The 26625-nt window shown below is 44.5% G+C and overlaps 1 protein-coding gene across 1 annotated transcript in view; it reads right to left on the reverse strand.

Annotated features, from left to right (window-relative positions):
* The window catches only part of RNF180 (ring finger protein 180), a 125833-nt gene that overhangs the window by 42617 nt on the left and 56591 nt on the right, over positions 1-26625 (reverse strand). The window contains exon 4 of the mRNA XM_082271018.1: positions 18483-19352. Within this exon, the coding sequence (XP_082127144.1) occupies positions 18483-19352 (870 nt within the window). The remainder of the gene's footprint in view (positions 1-18482; positions 19353-26625) is intronic.

The raw sequence follows: 26625 nt of genomic DNA on the forward strand, positions 1-26625 counted from the left end.
CAAAGCCTGGTAAACTTCCATGGTAGCAATTAAACACTTAGTAGTAAACATGGTAGCATTTAAACATGGCCACACCTGCCATGGAAAAAGATGCCTTAAAGAGGGATTCAAACTTTTTATCTGCAGGGTCCTTAAACACTGGAACATAATCCACTGTGACTCGTAGGGTCTTGTTTAGGTATGGTACCGCAGGGACATCCCACTTTTTGCAGAAATCCTTCTCCATAGGGTATTGCTGCACAACCCTCTTAGGAGGTGCAAGGCCCTTGTCAAGGTGTGCTCAATCCTCATACAGCACTTCTTGAGGGTATAGATAGAAGGACTTGGCTGGTTTTGGAGCCTTCCAGGACCCTAAACTGGTGATTTTTTTGCACCACCTCAGAAAGGACCCTGACAGTAAGTCTGTGAACCTGAGATATGGCAGAGGTCTGGACATCCTCTTGAGAGGATTCATCATATGTGGGAAAACCGCCTCTCCTGACTCTTTTTCTTCTTCCTCTAAACCTAGCAGGGTCGGTAGAAAAAAATGTCACAGGAAAACCTCTGTGGCAAAGGTGACCATGAGCTTTGCACTTCATATGTGTTTGGATGTCAGCCAGCTGCTCCAGAATACTGAATATTGTGGCTGATAATTCCTCCTTAGAGTCAAATGTAGCAGAGAATTGTGCCCCAGAAGGAGTCAGGGAGAACCTTGATACTAAAGATGACTCTAAGAGCCAGGTTGGGGCAATTTACTGGCAACGCCTGTAGAGGGAAGAGCCACCCATTACTCTTGTGCCAAAAGTCTGCCTTGTGCTTAGCAATAGTAATCCTCATGGGTACTCACAATCTTTTTCTGGAGTGTGTCAGAAGGGGAGACCTCCAAGTGTACCACCACCTGGAGGCCCGGTTTTTCAGAAGCACATCAACTGCCTGTGCTGTTTTGTATGGAGGGAGCTCACCAGTCAGTTTCCTATATAGCTGGTGACCTAAAGGAAAAGACCTTAGCCCAGGCAAGTTTTACTCCGCATTGCAGCCCAAGGAAGGTAAATCCCTCAGAGCAGAGAGAGATACCCATAACCTACAGACACTAGCAACAAACCGAGGCATGCTGGGAGTAGGAGAAATTATGCAGGGCTGGGTTTCAGCTTTGCTATTTGCCAACGCCTAATTACCTGGAGATGGAATATTATCCACTGGCATAAAAATACATTCCAGTAATGTATGATGAAGAACATTCTTTTTGCACTTTGCTATGTATCAAGAAATGATCTCCAATTACTGGTATGTGTTTTCCATGTGTGTATTAGAGCTATTAAGTTTCATCCATCCTCAACAGCACAGTAAGCACCAAACTTCCAGTGGAAGTTCATGTGACGGCTTACTGTACATACAGTGAAAGATAGTCACTCTTACTTCGCCTAATCCACTCAAAAAATGTCTTGCAGTGGCGGAACTACCAGGCTTGCAGAAGTCGCACTCATGACTGGGCCTTGAAGATCCACCACTGTGGGGGGGGGGGGGTGTCAATGATCGGGGCAATATGTCTCGGACATAGTTGTACACTGTGGGCGCCACCCGACACCATTGCTAATTGCAGGCATCATGTCAGTCAGGATATTATTCACTCAGACACAAGCACTCACTGCTACTGGCACAGCGCTCCACCCATTCCTCCAAGCAGATCCATGTTGAGTGGAGGAGAAAGTCAGCTGATCAGCTGATGGGCCAGTACAGTGAAGAGGGAGGAGCTCTCCCCTGCGTGAGCCAATGTGAAGACAGAGTCCCCGTGATGGGAGAGCTGCTACTGGAGGACCTGTGAAGCCAGGCTAAGATTGCTGAGCAAGGAGGGGGATTGACTGACACTGAGAACAGGTGAGTGCCAGAGTCACCATCCTATCCCCCTCACCATCCCTCTGCCACTGATCCCATCCCATCAACCCACCATCCCATTTCTCCCACCATCCCTCTGCCACTGATCCCATCCCCCACCACTATCCCTCTGCCACTGATCCCATCCCCCACCATCATTCCCTCTGCCACTAATCCCATCCCTCCACAACCATCCCTCTTCCACTGATCCCATCCCTCCACCACCATCCCTCTGCCACTGATACTTCTGCCATTCATCATATCCCTCCCACCATACCTCTGCCACCAATCTCATCCCTCCACCACCATCCCTCTGCCATTGAACCCATCTCCCCACCACCATCCCTCTGCCAACAATCACAACCCTCCACTACCATCCCTCTGCCACTGATCCCATCCCCCCACCACCATCCCTCTGCCACTGATCCCATCATTCTGCCACTGATCCTATCCCTCCACCACCATCCTTCTGCCACTGTTCCCATCCCTCCACTATTATCCCTCTGTCACTGATCCCATCCAATTGCCACCGATCCCATCCCTCCACCACCATCCCTCTGCCACTGATCCCATCCCTCCACCACCATCCCTCTGCCACTGATCGCATCCCCCCCACCGCTATCCCTCTGCCACTGATCCCTCCCCCCTCCCCGGATCCCCATTAAACCCACCACCACCACTGCCTCTGATCCTTTTTCCCTCACAACCACTACTGCAGGTGTTAAGTACCTCCAGAGTGTCCCTTATATCTTCCAGAGTGCTCCATTACATCCTCCAAAATGCCCGCAAGTAATAGTAAGGTCAGTGGCAGAACTACCAGGGTCTTAAAGGTCGCACTTGCGACTAGGCCCTGTTGTTTCACCACCATGTGGGGGGCCTCAAGATGACAGGAGGGGCCCGCTGCAAAATATGAAGAAGGGCCCCGGGATGGGGTCGGGGGGGAGGGTGGCCTTTATGGTTTCTTGCACCAGGGCCCTTAAGTTTGCAGTTACGCCTCTGATGTCTTGTATTCTTTTCACAGGATGCAAACGTATCTGAGACTGGAAAGGGACAGCATGAGGGTTTGCAATCTACAGGATCTGTGCATGCACCATGGAATGTCATCAGGGGGCCGGCTGCAAGACCATGGAAGAGACATCTTTTTCCTGATGATGTAAACAAGAAATATAGTTGTGCGGGACTCAGCATGCGGAGGCAGATTACAGCAGGAAAAAACTGGATTCGCCGGATGTCCAGGTATGTTTGTAGATGATAACCCAAGGAACAAGCAGCAATCCATAATGAATGCTACTGCAAGACTCATCCACCTTACCAACCGTTCAGTGTCCTCCACCCCTCTTTGCCAATCCCTTCACTGGCTTTCACTCACCCAACGAATAAAATTCAAGTGCTAACAATAGTTTACAATGCCATCCACAACTCTGCCCCCAGCTACATCACTAACCTGATCTCAAAATATCAACCAAGCCGCTCTCTTTGGTCCTCCCAAGACCTCCTGCTCTCTAGCTCCCTTGCCACCTCTTCCCATGCTCGCCTCCAGGATTTCTCCAGAGCTTCTCCCATTCTTTGGAACTCTCTACCCCAATCTGCCCGAATGTCCCCTAATCTATCCATCTTTAGACAATCCCTGAAAACCCTTCTCTTTAAAGAAGTCTATCTGGCTAATAACTAATACACTGTTTCACTTTCTCCATCAGCTCATCCCCCACAGCAATTACCTTTTGTATCAATTAACCCTCCTTTTAGATTTTAAGCTCTAATGAGCAGGCCCCATTGTAACTGTAATGTCTGCCTTCATTGGATTATAAAAAAATAAAAAATAACGGGAGGGGTTCTCTTTAAAGAAGAACTCCAGGTTTTCCTCCCCAAAACAACAGATGCATTGTGCATGTAAATGAACCACAACCCCACTGTCACTCTATCTGTATCTTACCTTATTTAGCTGTAAAAAGCAAGTCTGCATGTCCGTGATGTCACTCCTTCTCCTGACTGAATTTCAAAGTTCTCTGACTTCCTGTTACCTTCTTTTACCAGTCCTGATACTACATGTCCCATCATGCTTTGAGCCTCTGTAGTTTCAGGGCAGGCTATGGGAGTCACTTGTAGCAGTTCTGGGAGTTGGTGTGGGTGGGTCCGAATGTAGATCACTCTTCAGTCTGCAAAGCAGGTGTAAATGTGTCATTCCTATCTTGCAGCATGCCAAAGAATAATGGCTTACTGCAAGACTACAGAGGAAGGGCTATGGGAGGTTATTAAGGGGTTTCCTTCATATGTAAATTAATCACTTCACAGAGAACAGGACTCTGGGAGGGCAGCTTCTGAGGGTTGGGACTCTCCCTATTTACACTGGTCGGCATATATAACTGGGCAGGGTGGAATTCTAATTGTGATTCATTCAATTCTGTCCAGCAGCAGCACCACAGCTAGCTATCAGAACAGGCTGTGTATGAAGGACAGGGCCGCTGATAGGGGGGGACCACCAGCCCTCTTGTAGGGGGCCCGAGCACACAGGGGGGCCCACAAAGAGAGGGAGATTAGTGATGGACAACAATTACAGAAATCTTCCTCCAGCACCTGATTCTGATCTGTCGCTCTCCCTGCTATCAGCTTTTATCTGTTGAGAAAGAGACAGTCGTCCCTCACTAATCCCCCTCCATTGTGTGCCCCCCCCTCCCAGCACTTATCTCTGCTCAGGAGTTTATTTGTAAATTGTAACTTTGTTTCTCTCTCTCTGTCTCTTTGATCACTGAGCTCCAACTGCCCAGCCTGTATATTTTTCTCATCTCATCTTCTTTTTTATTTAACATAGTTTTTTTTTTTAGATTTAGCAGGAATTATGCGAGTTATGTTATATTTGTGTCTGATAATAGTGATTTTGTTGTAATTTTAGCTAAATACATCTTTAATATTTTCTTGAGGGGGCCCTGCCAAATAGCCTGTACAGGGCCCCATGATTTCTAACAGCAGCTCTGATGAAGGAGTTTCCTTTTGAATATTGCTGTGATCTGTGAGGAGGCACTTGAGAGGTTTGGACTCTTCCTATAGGTGTAAGTGGGCGGGACTGAATGCTAATTAGGATGTATTCCATCCCATCCTCCATCAGAGCTATGAATGAAGTTACATAATTTACAGACTCTGAAAGACTACAGAGGAGTGAATTCTAGGTTAGAGATGCAGAAGGAAGTGGCTGGAAGGCCCTGATTCTACATCCAAACTATACAGAATTTCACATGTACAAAGCCTCAACTAAATCCAGAATATCAGGAGATCTCCAGATATCAGAGCAACATGGTACAGAGGTATGATCTATGCTGGGACTGATCATTCCATTTACTTCCAGTGAAAAGAACGTTGGGAGTTCATCTTTAAAGTCACTTAAAGAAGAAATAAAATAAAAAAGGACATTCTGTAAAAGTATAAAACATTTCCACTGCTGATGACTCCAATCTTTGTTATCTTGCTGAGCTATAAGTTCTAGTAGAATTTAAACATCTGACTGATTGTTTACTGTGTTTCCAGACTTCCTGAAGACGCGAATATCACGAAATGCTTTGTGGTCTGATTTACCTCTGATACTTCCTGTTAACCAGTGATGTCACTTCCGGTTTCCGGTTTAATGCACGCCATTCCTGCCGGCTCTTACAAATGTAGTGCTCGGCTCCAGGTGACCAAAACTAGCGGGGATATTGGTGAAGGATTGGTATTCCGTATTCTAGAGGTAGCTTTTACAAGTGCCAGGCAGGCACTTTTAAATGTAAGCATATTCACATTGTTTTACTCCGTTTTTGGGCTCAATAAAAACGGTATTACACTATATATGCCTTTTTTGTGTCCATATATTGTTCATAATTTTGGAGCGTGGAAAGATACCAGGGAGATTCGATATTGAACATCGGTTTGCATCATATATTGTATTATTTTGGGTCCATATCTTGCTGATATCCTTGGAGTGTAGGAGACATCCATGGGTGAAGTACTACCAGCCATTGGTTTCTATTACGCGTTATAGGTACTTGAGGCCTGAAGGGATCTGGTGAGAATGAGCATATATCATTTATTGTTACCCACTGGGTGAAAACAGTTCCACTATTCTCTTCTATGGTGTGGGGAGTTCAATAGCCATCACTCTCACTTCAATATTTGATATTACCTTGGATACTGAAAGATTGGACTATCTCATATATGCAATCAGCACTTGAATTTTGGTATGCACTGTATCTACTTATTTGTTCCATTTATCTACTTTATGAGATTTATTTATGTATACTAATTTATCTATCAACTATATGATATGGATTGAGCTATTCACGTATTAGAGGCACTTATTTGATGATATTCAATGAGTTATTTATGTATTTATATATTTTTTATTTATTTATTGAAGAGAGGCACCTTACTGACTCACGTCTATTTATCTTTGTGGTCTATGCCACAGGATAAATTATAAATCAGCACATTCATATACTTAAGTCATTATTTAAACAGTGCCTTCTTAATGTTTATTAAGAAAATCTCATGTGTAAATGGGGAGCAGAAGTGTTAAATTTGGTGTTCTCACTCTCACTCTCTCATACTGGTCACTGGAAGTTCAACATGGCACCTCATGGCAAAGAACTCTCTGAGGATCTGAAAAAAAAAATTTGTTGCTCTACATGAAGATGGCCTAGGCTTTAAGAAGATTGCCAAGACCCTGAAACTGAGCTGCCGCATGGTGGCCAAGACCATACAGCAGTTTAACAGGACAGGTTCCACTCAGAACAGGCCTTGCCATGGTTGACCAAAGAAAATGAGTGAGGGTGCTCAGCATCATATCCAGAGATTGTTTTTGGGAAATAGACGAATGAGTGCTGCCAACATTTCTGCAGAGGTTGAAGGGGTGGGAGGCCAGCCTGTCAGTGCTCAGACCATACGCCGCACACTGCAGGAAATTGGTCTGCATGGCTGTTGTCCCAGAAGGAAGCCTCTTCTAAAGATGATGCACAAGAATGCTCGCAAACAGTTTACTGAAGGCAAGCAGACTAAAAACATGGATTACTGGAACCATATCCTGTGGTCTGATGAGACCAAGATAAACTTGTGTGGCTCAGATGGTGTCAAGCGTGTGTGGCGGCAACCAGGTGAGGAGTACAAAGACAAGTGTGTCTATACAGTCAAGCATGGTGGAGAGAGTGTCATGATCTGGGGCTGCATGAGTGCTGCCGGCTCTGGAGAGCTACAGTTTATTGAGGGAACCATGAATGCCAGCATGTACTCACATAATGAAGCGGAGCATGATTCCCTCCCTTTGGAGACTGGGCTGCAGGGCAGTATTCCAACATGATAATGACCCCAAACACACCTCCATGACGACCACTGCCTTGTTAAAGAAGCTGAGGGGAAAGGAGATGGACCGACCAAGCATTTCTCCAGACCTAAGCCCTATTGAGCATCTGTGGGACATCATCAAATGGAAGGTGGAGGAGCACAAGGTCTCTAACATCCACCAGCTCGGTCATGTCATGAAGAAGTGGAAGAGGACTCCAGTGGCAACCTGTAAAGCTCTGGTGAACTCCATACCCAAGAGGGTTAAGGCAGTGCTGGAAAATAATGGTGGCCAGACAAAATATTGAAACTTTGGGCCCAATTTGGACATTTTCACTTAGGGGTGTAGCCACTTTTGTTGCCAGCGGTTTAGACATTAATGGCTGTGTGTTGAGTTATTTTGAGGGGACGGCAAATTTACACTGTTATACAAGCTGTACACTCACTACTTTACATTTTAGCGGGGTGTCATTTCTTCAGTGTTGTCACATGAAAAGATATAATAAAATATTTACAAAAATGTGAGGGGTGTACTCACTTTTGTGAGATACTGTATATATTTTATTTTTTTATTATTTATTTTTTTACCCTAGACCCTAGAGAATAAAATGGTGATTGTTGCAATATATTATGTCACACTGTATTTGCGCAGAGTTCTTTCAAACAAAATTTTTCGGGTAAAAATACACTTCAATTAACCACTTACCGGTACGTCACTAGCCTGGGAGCGAATAGCGGGCGAGTGCGTGCCGCCGGAGGCGCACTCCCGCCCCCGCTCGTACCCGACGAAGCCGGCGCGTGTGACCGGCAGACTCGATGTCCGCCGGTCACTCACGATTGTCGGTGCAGAGAGGGAGAAAGGCAGGCGGCTAGTGTAAACAAAGCCTCCTGTCATTCTCCCCTGTGTAAAAGCACTGATCACTCAGTTCTGCTATGTAGGACCGTTGATCTGTGCTATTACACCACTAGCCACATCCAATGACAGTAAGAAACACGCCCCTAGGGACACACTTAACCCCTCCCTCTCCAATAAAGTTAACCCCTTCCCTCCCAGTGTCATTTTTACAGTAACAGTGCATATGTATAGCACTGATTACTGTAGTAATGTCACTGGTAACCCCAAAAGTGTCAAAAATGTCAGTCAAGGGTCCGATCTGTCCGCCGCAATGTCGCAGTACCACAAAAAAAATCGCAGATCGCCGCCATTACGCGTTAAAAAAAAAAAACAACAAAAATGACAAAAATCTTTCCCTTAGTAAATGCAATAACTTTTGCGCAAACCAATCAAAATACGCTTATTGTGATTTTTTTTTTACCAAACAAATTGGCCAAAAATTAAAAAAAAATTAGATTTTTACATTTTTTTGGGGGGAATTTCATATAAAAAAATGTGAAAAATATTGTTATTTTTGCAAAATTGTCGCTCTTTTTGTGTTTATAGCGCATGCTCAAAAAATCGCACAGGAGATCAAATACCACCAAAAGAAAGCTCTGTTTGTGGGGAAAAAAAGGATGTCAAATTCGTTTGGGTACAGCGTCGTGCGACCGCGCAATTGTCCGTTAAAATCACGCAGTGCCGAATCGAAAAATACCCCCCGGTCAGGAAGGGGGTAAAATCTTCTGGGGCTTAAGAAGTTAATAATAATAAAAAAAAAAAACTAAACTGTAAAGTCAGCCCAATTTTTTGTATAATTTGAAAGTTGATGTTACACCATGAATCGTGAGGGAATTGTGATCTTTATTTTAAGCAAAAAAATTGTGATTCTCATTTTATCCAGAATCGTGCAGCTCTATAACATGGTGATCATATGGGTTTGTTAAAAAACAAACCTTCCACCTGCATTTAGAATGCTTTACACAGAAAAAAAAGTGACAGCTTAAGCTGGCAGCTGTTAAAGGGCAATACAGTGTCAAAAAATAATTTTACTTTTTTTAAAAAATATATATTTTTTCTTCTTTTAACCTTTATATGTCCTAAAAAATATGTAGGGAGGAAAATTAGTTACAGGGTTACTGTCAAGTAAATTAATGCACAATGATGGTACTACATTTTATCTGGGTCTCAGCACATCAAGAGAATCAGACACAACTGAATGGATAAAATCATCATTACATTAATGTCTTCTAACCACAAAGAGGTTAATATATAAGATATTCTATGTATAGTTAAGCTAAAAAATAGAAAAGACTGACATGTATGTAACTAGGTACTATGTACTGCGTGCATCTAAAAGGGGATTTCAGCTGTGCTAGTGGGGTAAGGATGGTTACAGAGTATGTAGCATGAAGTCTGCTGCCCTCTGCTGTTAATAAATAAATATGCCATGATGAAATCTGGATAAACTTATTTAAATGAAACTGTCAGCATTAATCCACAAATCAGCAGGACTGGTTTCCTAAACCTCCAGAGTACACTATTTATTAGCACACTCAAATGTTATTTTTCATTTTCAAATTAGAACAATATTATAGGGGAGTTTTAATATAATAACTGCTTTGTAATGCAATTATTCTGAAAATGTACTCAGTTAACCATGTGGGCTTATTTAATATGATTACATACAGACTGTTACCTACAAAAAGCAATAAGATTTCTTCAGTCTAAAGTGATCAGGCTAATTAAATGTGATTTTGCATGTATGCGGTGGGCTAGTACAGTGTGGAGATCACACTGATAAATGATAATAGTGTTGCAGAAACGTCAAGGAATCCATTATTTTAGTTATATGAAACTTTCTTGCAACACACGTGCATAAAGCTGAAGTGAGAAAAAATATTAAAAGTTTATTTAAAACCCCAAAAAATTTACACGCAAAACTTTTTTTCTGGACGCAACAGTTTCACTTTAAAGCCTAGATTGCTTTTTTTTTTTTTTAATCAGCATAAGGGACAGTACTTACATTCACCCTAGGTTCACACTTCCACGTTTTGTGCAGGCTGCGTTTGCGTGGGCATGGCAGCTCATTCAAACGAATAGGCTGTTGTGCCAGCGTTTTTGCAAAAAAAAGGTGCATGCACCTTTTCAAAAACGCGGCTGCAGGGAGATCACATGGTCTTTTTGAACATGTGATTTCCCTGCGGTTCCAGCACCTGCAAATGTGCTGAGGCATGGGGGTGCCATTCAGAAAAAATGGCAGCCCTGTGCGTCTCCTAAGAGCAGCGCGATTTGGCTGTGGGTGGTTGCGGGTGCGGAAACAGATGCAATTACTGCACCCGCAGCCACACGCAGAGGTGTAAGCCAAGCTCTAAGGAGAAGTGTTCCATGTGCTGGTGGCTGCTCTCTTAGGCTTGCTTCACACCTCTGTATGTGGTTGCAGGTGCAGGAATCGCATCTGTTCCCACACCTGCAACCAAATGGCACTGCTCTTAGGAGACACGCGGGGCTTCTACTCATTCTGAATGGAACCATCACGCATCTCAGCACGCTGCGCATTTGCGGGAACCGCAGAACTGTCAGAACTACCATGCAGTTTTCCTGTGGCTGTGTTTTTGAAAAGGTGCATGCACCTTTTTTTTTTGTGGAAACGCGGGCACAGCAGCCCATTCATTTGAATGACCTGCCATGGCCGCACAAAATGCAGATGTGTGAACTTAGGCTTAGTCAGAACTGTCAGTCTTCTGCCCCCATGGTTACGACTAAGCGGACGTTTATCCGTGAAACGCGTCAACTACTATGCGTTCATCTCTTGTCTCTGACTGTATTATGGATACAGTTTGAATTGATTTTATCTTTTGGATACGAATAAAACAGATTTTATATTTTTCACCTTCAAGTTGGAGTGCGGCTATTTCTCTCTATACATTACTTCTGCCCCCATAGCCTTGCAGTGGTAATCTGCTTTTGCTGCAGCGGTTAATACAGCTGCAGGACCCATTACATGCCCATCCTTTCTGGCCCATCCTCCATTCATAGAAGCTCGACTATAGCTTCCAGCAAAAAAAAAAATGGATGACAGGCAAATGAATGAAAGGTCCATCTTCTCCATTCACAGATGGCTTCTATGAATGGAGCAGGGTGGCTTAAATGACTTGCATGGTCGGCACTCTTGATGAGTGTCTATGACCGATCCAGTGGCTGTATTAACTCCCACAGATTAAAATGGACTCAAACAACCCTATAATTTAGATTTAAGAGCATATAATGTAGTTAGGTACAATGTATGTGCAATCTCAGATGAAGGCTGCTTATCTGGACACTGATATTGTATTAAAAAGAGTATATACCATAAACACTATCCAGATTCCCATTGCTTAGGAGGTGCTGTGTTTTATCCACGAATGGCTGCAAACACATAATACTGTGGTATGAGAATAATGTACAGCACGTATACATGGCCAAGGAAGGTGTCCTTGCTCAGGGGAAGGTTAGACTGCTTTGACACTGTTTACAGACTTCTCTACTGACCAGCCGACCCAGAATATAAATTATAACTCTGTACAGTAAATCACTGTCCACAAAACAGTCAGACAGCAGCCAGAGTCAGCTCATGTCATCAATCAGCCGTCTTCTGCCCGGGAGAAGTGCTCAGTGTATGGTTTATCTATATCTAAAAAGAGCCAAACCAGTCAAAGTGTTTGTTACATCATCAAAAACTGCAAGAAAAACGCAATATTATCTGATTTATTCTTGTTTCACGACTTGAAAAGGTTCGATAAACAAATGGCGTATTTCTATGGTGCTGAAATGGCCCATTGTCACTTCATGTTGCCTTGGACGTCTTTCCGACTTTCATAAAAATTTTAAAATATTTATTATCTCCTGTAAACCATGGTTTTCTACAAGAGCAGAATCTGTAATAGTGTTGTATAGTATTGGCCAATGGGCAAATATATAGTCTGGGCATAGATGAACATAGTGGTCTCTTAAAGAAGTTTAGGTTCACTACAACCAACTGGCCTATGGCTTGAGAATTACTCATTTAAGCCTCGTACACACGCACCGAATGTTGGCCGTGAATTTTCGGCCGCCGCCTGATCGGCCGATTATCGGCTTGTTAGTATGATGATTCCGACAACCAACTGCAACTTTTCGGCCGAACAAAATCTGGTGTGCATGCTATAAAATTTTTGTTGGCCGACAACAGAACGGCCGATTGTTCCTCAGTCAGTACAGTTTTCGGCCGACAAAAATCAAATGAGCAAGACTGGGCATGATCAGAGAAGAAAAAACACACAGAAAGTAAACCAGCACATGACATCACTTCTGAAGTTGGTTGTGGTTGGCCGACAAAATTCATGTGCAGTCTAGAGAACATTTCAACCAACACAACAACACTGGACAAAAGACGGCCGATCGGTCGACCAACAATCGAGGCTTTAGACTACAGAAGCCAACAGACAATAGTAGGGAACCAGGTAAACAGATTTTATGCTGGCAATCCACAAGTTTACAGGGTGCAACAGGCTGGATCTCTAGGAAAGAAACCAATTCACCGAAAAACTCCAGGATATTAGAATTATAAAATAAAATATATATAAAAAATAATGTCAGAACGTCACTTCATTCACAAGAAATCTTTATGTGCAGTCCGCAGGGAGAATGTCACTTCCAGAAATATTGATCTTCTGCGTCCCCTGCAGATCATACTGGTTCCTCCTGCTGACTACTCATTATAGCATACAGTAGTGATATGAAGATCAGCAGGAGGAACGGCTGAGTGCTGCAGGGGACATAGGAGATTGACACTCCTAGAAGGGAAGGTTTTCTTGCGAACTATACATGAATATTTTTCGCAAATAGACTGGCATTCTGGCAGCAGGAAAGGTACTGTAAGTATTTTCTTTTACAACTACACTATATTACCAAAAGTATTGGGACGTCTGCCTTTACACGCACATGAACTTTAATGGCATCCCAGTCTTTAGTCCGTGGGGTTCAAAATTGAGTTGGCCCCCTCTTTGCAGCTATAACAGCTTCAACTCTTCTGGGAAGGCTCTCCAGATGTTTTAGGAGTGTGTCTATGGGAATGTTTGACCATTCTTCCAGAAGCACATTTGTGAGTTCAGGCACTGATGTTGGAGGAGATTGTCTGGCTCGCAGTCTACGCTCTAATTCATCCCAAAGGTGTTCTAGCGTGTTCTAGCGGGTTGAGGTAAGGACTCTGCAGGTCAGTCAAGTTCTTCCACCACAAACTCGCTCATCCATGTCTTTGTGGACCTTGCTTTGTGCACTGGTCCAAATCATTTTGCAGAGGGGGGGTTATGTTGTGGGGTTGGTTTTTAGGGGTTGGGCTTGGCCCCTTGGTTCCAGTGAAGGGAACTTTTAAAGAGGAAGTAAACCCTCCTCTGCAACTTTTACCTATAGGAAAGCCTATGATAAGGCTTACCTATAGGTACTGTAATTATCTCCTAAACATGTACCGTTTAGGAGATATTTACCTTAAATGCAGCCAGTGACCTCACTGGCGCATGCGCTCTGAAGGAACGGCCGCTGGCGCCGTTCCTTCAGAGCCCCGTGCCGTGACCGTCGGCTCCCGCGCGCATGCGCGGGAGTGACATAATCGTGGGTCCGGCTAATCAGATGGCCGGATGCCACAATCCCGGAAGACGGGCGACTGAAAATGTCGCCCGTCATACAGGTAAGCGGGCGGCACGGCGGGGGCTCGTTCGAAGGTAAGGATTTCATGCATACTAGCTCATTATGTGTTCCTCTTTCAGGTTGGAAAAAAATAAATAAAAATTTTAATGAGTTTACAACCTCTTTAAGGCATCAGCATACCAACACATGTTGGACAATTTCATGCTCCCAACTTTCTGTTCCAACATGACTGCGCAACTGATGAAGAAACAAATAACACAGCGCAAAACCGTGATAAACAGTGTTTATCAAACAAAATATTCCCCAAAAAACTGATAGAATTCAAACCAAAATATTAACAAGCATGTGTCCAGTGAAATTTTTTTTGTGCAAAAATATAACAAAATTAAATGTCCAAAATAAGCATGTGTCCAGTGAAGGACTGTATTCCGTGCCCAGTGCTCTGTTCTAAATAAATGGTGTCAATCCATGCTTCCTCATGCAATCTATTGTTATCCACACCCAACCTGTGAATGCCCTTACCAGATGCCATGGACCCCTTAGCAGTTATGCATGTGGGTCAGTAAAACTTAAAACTGGTAAGTGTTTGGAACTTCTTAAGATTCCTCTTTGATGGTCACACAGGACAAGAGAGATACTGGAATTTTATACTGGTCCCCCAATGGTCATCACTCAGGGCAAAAGAAAACAGAGAAACTCCATATACGTTCAGCAGTTTAATAAGTAAAAGCAGGATAACACTTACAGTGCATCAGGCATACATATTTGCATATCCTATAAATGATAGACTTCAGGCGAATACTGAATAATCCAAATATCCGAATCGTGAGAGAACACTGCAGTGTGCACCTTTCTGCTTGCGTTCCACTCGGACCGGAAGTGATGTTACTGGCTACTGTCAGCTGGAAATTGCGTTGATGCGTTTCGTCCCTCCCAGTGGGCATTATCACAGACGTCAGCATACCAAGACATTTTGGACAATTTCATGCTCCCAGCTTTGCGGGAACAGTTTGGGGATGGCCCCTTCCTGTTCCAACATGACTGCACACCAGTGCACAAAGCAAGGTCCATAAAGACATGGGTGAGCGAGTCCAGGCCTTCACAGAGTCCTGACCTCAACCCGATAGAACATCTTTGGGATAAAATAGAGTGCAGACTGGGAGCCAGGCCTTCTCATCCCCATCAATCCCTGGCCTCTCAAATGCGCTTCTGAAAGAATGGTCAAACATTCCCATAGACACACTCCTAAACCTTGTGGACAGTCTTCCCAAAAGAGTTAAATATGTTATAGCTGCAAAGGGTGGGCCAACTCAATATTGAACCTTACGGACTAAGACTGGGATGCCATTAAAGTTCATGTGCGTGTAAAGGCAGGTGTCCCAATACTTTTGACAATATAGTGTATGTCTGTTCGAATTTTTTTTTATTTAATGACAGTGTCACTTTAAAACTGGTAAAGGACTCTAAAAAAGAAGTGGCAACACACCTGCTCTTCATGAGGCAGTAAGTTAAATATAACCTTCACTACCCACACATCATATAAAGTCAAAATGCCAATGACTGTTTGACATTTTTAAATAGTTTAGAAGGCAGGAGAGTGGGACAAATCCCTTACTGCTGCAGGACGGCCAATATGACACAATAGATGGGTGATATCTTGCACAACCAGGGTGTAGTAGAGTTTAGTGAGAAGAAATATTCCTCCTCTCTAGCAAGACTGTAGCAAAACAATTTTTGACATTTGGTAAATTTAGATCTTCATTTATCTGGTATAATATATTATTCTTAATCAAATTTTTATTTTAGTCTATGCCAATAGGTTTTTTTTAACCACTTCCCTACCGTCGTATAGTAAAATGATGGCGGCAGGGTGGCTTTAAGGATCCGGGCGGATGTCATATGACGGCGCCCGGATCTCCCCGCTACTGCGCGCCCCCGGGGGCGCGCAGCGCGGCGATCGGGGATGAGGCTCGTCCCCCGGACATAGCCCATCCCCGATCAAGGTAAACAGCCAATAAAATTTGGCTGTTTACCACGTGATCGGCTGTGTCAATCACCTGTCACTAGCCCATCAATGTACCTGTCACTAGCCCGTCAAACTACCCGAGTACCTGTCACCAGCCCATCAGAGTACCCGAGTACCTGTCACCAGCCCATCAGGTACTCTGATGGCAGGTACTCGGGTACTCTGATGGGCTGGTGACAGGTATTCGGGTACTCTGATGACGGGTACTCGGGTACTCTGATGACAGGTACTCGGGTACTCTGATGACGGGTACTCGGGTACTCTGATGACGGGTACTCTGATGACAGGTACGCGGGTACTCTGATGACGGGTACTCGGGTACACTGATGACAGGCATCATCGGAGTACCCGAATACCCGTCATCAAAGTACCCGTCACCTACCCATCAGAGTACCCGAGTACCTGTCACCTACCAATCAGAGTACCCGAGTACCTGTCACCTACCCATCAGAGTAAACAAGTACCTTCCACCTGCTCATCAGAGTACCTGACGCCTGAAGTACCCGAGTACTTGCCGCCTGCTCATCAGTACCCATCACTACTCATCAGTACCTATCACCTATCAGTATCAGTATTGATCATCAGTACCCATCAGTACCTATCACCATTTATGTGTGTGATTTATGTCCCTAGCCACTTGCCAACCAGCCAATGTATACATACGTCCTCCATTTAGACCTAAATACCGGTGTTATGGCAGCAGATAGCTGCCATAACCCTGGTATTTTTTTAAACGGTGGACGGTTGGCTTTCCGATAAGGGTGGTCCCAGCAGCGGATTCCCACGGGATCACCCTTCCGGGATGGCGGAAGTGGGCCCCCCCCCTCCCGCCGCATTCTGGTCCTTTTCTCCGCTTACCGGACCCGCCGGCAGCGGGGAAAACTATCCGGTCCCAAATCCTCACAGACAGGATGTCGAGTGAGGGCAGGCTTGCCCTCACTCGACTCTATGGTCTTGTAGTACGGGAGCTATGGCAAACGTCGTTGCCTAGCAACCGGTTTAAAGGTCCCTTTTTTTTTTTTTTCATTTTATTTTATTTTGTTTTTTTTTTTGTTTTTGTTTTTTTTTTTCTATCTTTTAGTGTACTTGTGAGATCTAAGGACTTTTTGACCCCAGATCTCACAAAAAAGAGGTTCTGTCGTGCCTATTTCTATTACAAGGAATGTTTACATATAATTTGGGTTAATTTTACCAGAGATATGTAGCAGTATAAATTTTGGCCCAAATGTATGAAGACAAATTAATTTTTTTGCAAAATTTTATAACAGAAACTAAAAAAAAGTGTTTTTTTTTTTCAAAATTTTTGCTCTTTTTTTTGCTTATATCACGAAAAAAAAAAAAAACAAAAAAACCCAGTTGTGATCAAATACCACCAAAAGAAAGCTCTATTTGTGTGAAAAAAATGATAAAAATTTTGTTTGGTTACAGTGTAGCATGACTGAGCAATTGTCATTCAAAATGTGAGAGTGCTGAAAGCTGAAAATTGGTGTGGGCAGGAAGGGGGTCTAACTGCTCTGTATGGAAGTGGTTAATCTACTTTTAGCCCCTCGCAAACCTCTGAAAATGGTAATGCAGACCATAGTGTAAAATGGATACATAACCCATGTATATGGGTACACACAAAAAAAAACCATGAAGATCAACTCCAGGAATCAGAAAAAAAATCTACCCTTTTAGTAGGGTTTTGCCACACTGCTAGGGACAAATGCTTGTAATGTCTAGGGGGTACAAGAACAGGCATTCCAACCTACTGTATACCCTACTCTGGAGGTGCCCTCTTCTTCCATTACCTCTGTATTGTACTTCATGGTGGCAAGCGTGCAAGCATGACCAGGAGCTCCTTAGAGAGCAGGCTGTGGGAGAAAGGTTGCACGAACGGGGGGCACCTGCTAGAGTTTGAAATAAGATAATAAGGTAAGTATTTACTCCTTATTCTGGCACTCTAGACATAATGAGCATTTAACCCTTGTAGTGCAGCAGGAAGCCTACTGCAAGGGTGGATTTTTTTCTAGGGATCCAGCATGCTTCACGGCCTACAGTGCTCTGTGTTAGTTAGTGGCTGTCTTAAGGCGAGAGAATACCTTGTGTCTCTACTTTACCCACTGTGGTTTTCATTGGCCAGTTGGCTTTACTGTGCTCTATTGGGGTAGCCACTATATTTGCGCTTTATACTGTTCAGGGCTGAGGTGGGGTTCTGTTCTTTGAGGAAGGCCTGGATGGTAGATTTAGGGGGCGGCAGCTATTGGCGGGGCAGGAGGGTTGGGGGTGTGGGTGTGAGTGGGTTCCCAGGAGGGTCATGTTGGGTCAAGAGAGGCACCAGTTCTTCTTTATGATTTATATTTTTTTGCTATGACTTTTAACTGTTTTCAATATATGATATTTTGGACAGAAACAAGTGTGGTGTTCATGCCCTTTTCTTTGTCTAATTGGTTTTGGGGACACCTATCTACCTAAGCACAGACACTTCTGTTTACTAGTGGAATTCCTAAGATCCACCATCACTTTTTGCATGTAAATTTGTTTCTATTTCCTAGAGTTGAGCCTTAAGCCCAGCTCCAGCCAAATGTTCTTTTTTTCCCATGGAAAGTGGGAGGATTACAGCCTCGGTCAGGTTTTGGAGTGCGATCTGCGACCCCATTTCTTGTGAGGTCACAGGGACAGAAAGTGAATGGAATTTTTCCTACAGGGACAGAAAAAGCAATAAAATACTCAGATACAGTAAGTTTTAACAACAAACACAATTTGGTGTGCATTGAATGGGCTTACCTGCCTATGTTCATGCATCCATTTCTCTCTCTTCCTTTGTTTTCGCCTTAAATTTTTAAGCTTGTTAATTTCTCTTTTGGTTAACCTTTGGTTTGTCCCCGCTAAGCTGGTGGGTGCAGAGTGCAAGACCTGAGCTGAGGTAGAGTCTGCTGTTGACGGGAAAACATCTCTAGCAGTTAATCTTGGTGGTACAGCATTGGATATGGGCGTTGATAATGTAGTACTGTTGCTTTCTTCATGCGTTATTCTATTAGGAGTCAGGTCATTTGTTACTGTTGATGTGCTTGCTATTGATCTATTACTAAAAGAAGGTTGGGCTGCACTGCTAGAGCTGAAAATAGATACTTTAGATTGTTTCTGGCTCATCTGTAGCACCATGAAGTTTCCATCCAATTCCTGTAACTCATAGACGTCCAAACTTTTTGATTTACGGTGAAATAAATTTCCACCACAGTCTCTCCTGTTTTCTCCGATAGCAGAATTGGGTTTCTTTAGGGATGCAGTCTTTAGAAATGCTTGTCTTATTTGATTTCTAGATGCTGGCACTTCAAGACATAATGCCTCCATTAATAATCCATAGGGGGGGTTGTATTTGTCTGCAGTCAAAAAACCTTGATCCACCTTCCTTCTGAATGGCTCCATCTTCCCACATTTGGTTTTGCTGCTGGAATCCTTCTCACGTGTAAAGGCGGACAAAGGAGCAGATGCCAGGTTTGGTTCTTTTACTGGAAAACCTACATCAATTTTGCTTTTACAAAGACGTACGATGGCAAGATGGCCACAGGTACATTTTGTGCTGTCGATAAAGTTGAAGGCCCCGAGCCTGGATCTGCAATAAGGACAGTTCAGCTTGCCAGCTGTCCAGTAAACCTAAAAATAAGGAGATGGGATTTTTTTTTCTGTAGCTTGGCACAATGCTACTAAACTGACAATTTGTTTGCTTACAAAAGAATTCCCTTTTCTGACTTGCTTTATGCGAAATACAAGCTTGTCAGCACATAGAGCACTTTGCTGTAAGCTCTGAAAGAGAAATTCTCAACAACACAGATGTCCCTAGAAAAGACTGACAATGTTGCCACCGGCTTTCCAGTGTGGTAGAATGAGAGTTTAACCCCTTTGTGAACACTCATTGTAGATTTACATCCAGACTGTATGGACCTTATTTCTGTAGTGCTCCAACTAATGTTTTGCATTGCACAGCTCCAGAATTTACAGCTGGTACCTAATTACATAATATCTGTTCACCATATAAGACTAAGAGCCGGTTCACACTGCCGCGACTTGTCAAGCGACTTGTCAGCCTGACAAGTCGTGGTCGGTCGCGGTCCATTGAGTAGTACAGGACCCGTTCTAATAGGAGCGACACAAGTCGCTCCGACTAAAGCCCCGTACACACGTACCGATTGTCGGCCGTAAATATTCGGCCGACGACCGATCGGCCGATTGTAGGCTTGTTAGTATGATGCTTCCGACAGCCGACAGCGCACTTTCGGCCGAAAAGAATCTGTCGTGTAGGCATTAAAATTTTTGTTGGCCAACACCAGAACGGCCGATTGTTCGCCAATCAGTACAGAATTCGGCCGACAATCAGCAGATTTGCAAGACTGGGCATGCTCAGAAAAGAAAAAACACACGGAAAGTTAACCATCACATGACATCACTTCTGCAGTCGGCTGCTGTTGGCCGACAAAATTTGTGTGCAGTCTTTTGCAGTTTTCAACAGACACGACAGCCCTGGACAAAAGACGGCCGATCGTTCGCCCAACGATTGGTACGTGTGTACGGGGCTTTAGAAAAAGGGTCCTGTACTACTTTGGGGCGACCTCGGAGCGACTTGCATAGACTTCCATTATGTGAAGTCCCTGCAAGTCGCGCCGAAGTCGCGGTACACGCGACTTCACAGGTCGCCCCCCGAAGTCGTGTCACCTCAGTGTGAACCGGCTCTAAAAGCAGTATTTACTTTCTTTTCCAATAGTTTTTATTGGAATTTTTACAGAAGGTATACAGTACACGTACAAGCTCTTACAGGGGCAATTCAATACTGCATTTGAACAAATATAGACTATTTGGCTTGTGTCCAACAAGGTTGTTGACCATATAGAATCCTACAGTTGTATACAGTATCTCACAAAAGTGAGTACACCCCTCACATTTGTGTAAATATTTTATCTTTTCATGTGACAACACTGAAGAAATGACACTTTTCTACAATGTAAAGTAGTGAGTGTTCAGCTTGAATAACAGTGTAAATTTGCTGTCCCCTCAAAATAAATCAACACACAGCCAATAATGTCTAAACCGCTGGCAACAAAAGTGAGTACACCCCTAAGCGAACATGTCCAAATTGGGCCCAAAGTTTCAATATTTTGTGAGGCCACCATTATATTCCAGCACTGCCTTAACCCTCTTGGGCATGGAGTTTACCAGAGCTTCACAGGTTGCCACTGGAGTCCTCTTCCACTCCACCATGATGACATCATGCAGCTGGTGAATGTTAGAGACCTTGCGCTCCTCCACCTTACGTATGAGGATGCCCCACAGATGCTCAATAGGGTTTAGGTCTGGAGACATGCTTGGTCAGTCCATTTCCTTTCCCCTCAGCTTTTTTAGCAAGGCATTGATGGTCTTGGAGGTGTGTTTGGGGTTGTTATCATGTTGGAATACTGCCCTGCAGTCCAGTCTCCGAAGGGAGGGGAATCATGCTCTGCTTAAGTATTTCAGGGTTTTAGCTAATTTTCTTATAGCCTAGGCCATCTTTATGTAGTGCAACAATTCTTTTCTTCAGATCTTCAGAGGGTTATTGGCCATGTTGAACTTCCAGTGACCTGTATGAGAGAGTGAGAGCGATAACACCAAATTTAACACACCTGGTGGCCACACAATATATTGACACTTTTGGACATTTTTACTTAGGGGTGTACTCACTTTTGTTGACAGCGGTTTAGACATTAAAGGCTGTGTGTTGAGTTATTTTGAGGGACAGCAAATTTACACTGTACAAGCTGTACACTCACTACTTTACATTGTAGCAAAGTGTAATTTCTTCAGTGTTGTCACATAAAAAGATATAAAAAAAATATTTACAAAAATGTGAGGGGTGTACTCACTTTTGTGAGATACTGTACCTGAGTTAAATTGAGGCGGTCACCCTCCAACACCTCCTGCTCCCTTAGTTCCAGGTAAAGGAGAATTTGGACCAGGGGCATCACAACACACTGGTAACAAAAACTGGTCTAATATGCACCTTCACTCCCAGTCTTTTGGCGTGGTGTCCTAGTGGACTAGTCTGGAGATATATGTACAACTCACCAAGGAAAAGAGAAAAGAAAGGAAAGAAGTAAAGAGGGTAGACTGTGCAATCATAGTACTCCGCAGAATGTCACAAGGGCCATATGTGGGCTCTGGGTGTTTCCAGAGCCCACATATGGAGAGAGAGATATCTGATCCAGGGGTCCCATGCTTTTTCAAACCAGGGTAACTTATTATTTAGGATGGCAAAGAGTTTCTCATTAACCATTATCCAAGATAGTTTAGTCTTAAAGGGGTTCTAAAGTCAGAAGGTTTTTTTTTATCTTAATGCATTCTTTGCATTAAGATACAAAGCCTTCTATGTGCAGCAGCCCCCTAAAACTTACCTGAGTCCCATCTCTGTCCAGAGATGTCCACAAATTCCTCAGCCGTCCAGGATTTTCTCTCCTAAATGGCTGAGACACAGTAGTGACGCTATTGGCTCCTGCTGCTATCAATCAAACTCAGTCAATCTGGAAAGAGAGAGGGGGCGTGGTCGAACGGAAGCTCCGTGTCTGAATGAATACACGGAACTGGAGCTCGGCTCAGGTCATAGCAAGCTGCTTGCTGTGGGGGCACTCAACAGGAGGGAGGGGCCAGGAGCTCCAGCCAGAGACCTGAGAAGAGGATGATCTGGGCTGCCCTGTGCAAAACCAATTCACATGGCAGGTAAGTTTAACAGTATTGTTATTTTAATAGGAAAAAAATGGATTTTTGTCTTACCGTAAAATCCTTTTGTCTGAAGTTAATTGAGGGACGCAGTCTCTGTTCTTCATAACAGTAGGGTTATACTGCCCCCTACAGGAGTAGGACACTAGGCAGAATAAAAGTTCTGGCTAAGCCTATGGGCAGTCCCAGGGGGTATACCTTCTCTCCCTGCTATAGGATGTCAGCTTTGTATCAAAGCAGTGTCAGAGAAAACAATACCAATCTAAATTGAAATAGAGGGGCGGGTACTGCATCCTTCAACCAACTTCAGAGAAAAGGATTTTACGGCAAGACAAAAATCCAATTTTCTCTATCGTTCATTGACAGACGCAGTCTCTGTTTTTCATAACAGTAGGGACGTCCCAAAGCAGTGCCTTAAAGATGAAGGGTGGGAACAGCAGAAAATAATTCCCCAAGGCTGAAACATAGCCAACCAGGCAACATAAGACTCATCAGAATAACAAGATGAGACCCATCTGAAAAAAACATTAAACACCCTCAAGGGAGACTAACAACACCCTTAAACAGCAGTCTGCAAAACTTTGCGGCCAAAAGAGGCATCTGCAGATGCCAGCACATCCATCTTATAAATCTTTGTAAAGGTATGAACAGACGACCAGGTAACTGCCTTGCAAACCTGAACCACAGATGCCTGATGGTGAAAGGCCCAGGAAGCACTAAGTGCCTGAGTAGAATGCGCCTTAACAGGGAAAGGTGGAACCTGACCCTTAACTGAATAAGCCTGCACAACCGGCTGTCTGATACATCTGGAAATAGTCGCAGCAGATGCAGGTAGCCCTTTCCTTGGTCCATCCGTGAGTACAAAGAGCGAATCCGACTTCCGAAAAGATTCAGTAGTCGCCAAGTACACCCTGATTGCCCGAACCACATCCAAAGTATGTAGAGCAAATTCCTTGGGATGTTGAGGCTTAGGACACAAGGAGGGCAACACAATGTTCTCATTTAAGTGGAAACTGGAAACCACCTTCAGATGGAAGGACAAATCCAGACGAAGCACTGCTTTATCCCTGTGAACCACCAGATAGGGAGAACGACAGGACAACGTTTCCAGTTCTGACACCCTGCACGTAGAAGTAATAGCCACCAAGAAGACCACCTTCTGGGATAAGGTAAGCAGGGAAATCTCCCAAATATTTTTAAAGGGAGGCTTCTTGAGAACCGATAGCATCAAATCAAGGTCCCAAGGTGGCAACGGAGGTCGCACCGGTGGTGCCAAGTGTCGCATCCCCTGGATAAAGTTACGCACCAGGGAATGGGTGGCTAGTGGCCTCTGGAAGAAAATTGCCAAGGCCGAGATCTGACTCTTGATAGTACTCAAGGCCAATTTTTGATCAACTCCCCGTTGAAGGAAGGCCATGATCCGAGCTACTGAGTAAGAGCAAGGGGGAACCCCAACACACGACTTCCACATACAATGATAGAACCTTCTAGGAGTCGCTTTTCTCCATTTAAGCGGAGTGGGAATCACTGAAGCAGACAATCCCGTCCTTCAGCACCTGGCTTTCAACAGCCAAGCCGTCAGTGCCAGCATCTGTAAAGTAGGATGGAAGATCGGCCCTTGAGACAGTAGTTCCTTCCCGAGAGGAGGTCTCCAAGAATGTCTGTGACTAGCCTGACCAGGTCGGCGTACCAAGCACGGTGAGGCCAGTCTGGAGCCACAAGGATGATTGGAATCCCTTCCGCCTCGATCCTGCGAAGAAGTCTTGGCAGCAACTTGAGAGGAGGAAAAGCATAAATCAGCTGATACTGACCCCACAAAGCCTCCAGCGCATCTGTGGCGTCTGCCAGAGGGTTCCAAGTTTGGGCAACAAACCTCTGCACTTTCCTGTTGATCCAAGATGCCAATAGGTCTTCTTCTGGAGTGCCCCAACGAAGGCACAACTGCTGGAACACTGCCGGGTAGAGAGGCCATTCCCTTGGATCCAAGGTCTGCCGACTGAGGTAATCTCCCTGCCAATTTTGGACTCCTGGAATGTGAACAGGGGAAAGAGCTGGAACAGAGCATTCCGCCCATCGAAGGATTCTCACCAACTCTAGGGCAGCAAGGACACCCTTGTTACCCTTGGTGATTGACATAAGCCACAGCCGTGGCATTGTCCGATTGAATGCGCACTGGACAGCCTTGAAGGTACTCTGTCCAGTGGACTAGGCAAAGTCTGATCGCTCTCAGCTCTAGAGCATTGATCGGTAACCTGTATTCCTCCAGAGACCAGACCCCTTGAGCAGAAAGCTTGCCTAGAGCACCACCCTACCCGGACAGACTGGCATCCTTAGTGACCACTGTCCAATATAGGGGGGAGGAAGGATTTTCCTAGATTGAGCGTCTGAAACCGAAGCCACCATATCAGGGACCCCTAGTCGACTGGCTCAGCTGGATCTGGTTGTCCAGGGAATTTGGATCTTTATTCCATTTGAGAAGGATTTCCTTCTGGAGGATTCTCGTGTGGAATTGAGCAAAAGGGACTACCTCAAAGGACGACACCATCAGTCACAGAACTCTCATACAAGTCCTAAGGGACGACCATTTGCTGGACAGCAATAGCTGAATCGCAGTCTGGAGCTTTTGAAGTTTTTCCGGAGGAAGAAACACCCTAGCTGAGGACGAATACAAAGTCAGGCCCAGATAGTCCAGTCTCATGGAAGGAACCAGGGACGACTTCTGAAGTTTCAGAATTAGAATCCACCCGAACTCCTCCAGAGTTCTCATGGTGTTCTTTAGGTTTGTCACCAGCCCAGTGGGCGACTCTGCACCGAGAAGTAGATCGCCCAGGTAACCCAAGACTGATATCCCCTGCTGACGTAACAACGCCAGGACCGGAGCCAACACCTTTGTGAAGACCCGAGGAGCAGAGGCCAGATAAAAAGGGTAACGCCACAAACTGAAAATGATCCTCTCCCACGGCAAAACTGAGAAACCGTTGGTGTCTTGCACATATCGGAATGTGAATGTAGGCATCTTTGATGTCTATGGAGGCCAGGAAATCCCCCTGAAGTAGGGAAGCCACCACCATGCGAATGGATTCCATCTTGAATTTCTGAACTCGCACAAAGCAATATAGTGCCTTTAGGTCCAGGATTGGGCGCACCTTGCCTTCCTTCCTGGGGACCATAAACAGGTTTGAGTAAAAGCCCTGAAAATGTTCTGAAGACGGAACCGTAACTATTACTCCTTGTTGTAACAGGTCCTGTACCACCCCAAAGAGAGTCTGTAAGCGATCCGGGGACAGTCATACATTGGAAGGGAAAAACCTTACCGGCGGGAAAAGGAAGGGGGCCCTGGAAGTGACAGGTGGATTCCCCCTGAACAATTGATCATCTGTCACCGGGGGCGCAACGCCCCCCCCCCCCCCCCCACCATCGGGCCTTACGCCTGGTTCCAGCCGCCAGGGAGTAGCTTCAAGCATCCCATAGCCCCAGTGGTGTATTTTGGTTTTGTGCTGCCCTAGGCCTGACTAAACTTGTGCATTTAAATTTAAATATGGCCCACCCCTTCCTGTAAAGGTCAAATCTCTTCCTGTTTCTGACCCGTTCTGTCATCTGTAAACCACAGACCACAACCGCAGTGTATAAGTGCCCACCAGTGTAGCCTCATCAGTTCCCATTAGTTCAGCCTCATCAGTGCCCATCAGTGCAGCCTTATCAGTGCTGCCTAATTACTGCCCATCAGTGCAGCATATGAGTGTAGCCTCATCAGTGGACATCAGTACTGCTCCATCAGTGGCCACCAGTGCAGCCTATCAGTGCCCATTAGTGCAACCTAAGATATTTGGATTTGTGTTTGCTGCCACTGATTGTAATTATAGGAATATTTCACTTATTTGTATAATGACTAGGACATCCATAGTCATTATACAAATAAGTAAAATAATCAGTGGCAGCAAACACAAGTCCAATTATCTTACAATATAGGAGTAATCTTACTAATTCAGTGACATATTGCGATAGCACATATGAGGTGAGCAGGTCCAAAATATTATTGCCATCATATACAATTAAAAGTCCTAATTGTATATGATGCGATTAAATTTGCTCGCTCAAGGACAAGGATGTTTAAAGAAATAAAATTATATTATTGACATGATGCCTGCCATACCTGGGGGCGGAGGAGGGTAGGCGGAGCATTAGG

This window comes from Pelophylax lessonae, assembly GCF_965119305.1.
Source record: "Pelophylax lessonae genome assembly, chromosome: 1".
Taxonomy (NCBI): Eukaryota; Metazoa; Chordata; class Amphibia; order Anura; family Ranidae; genus Pelophylax; species Pelophylax lessonae.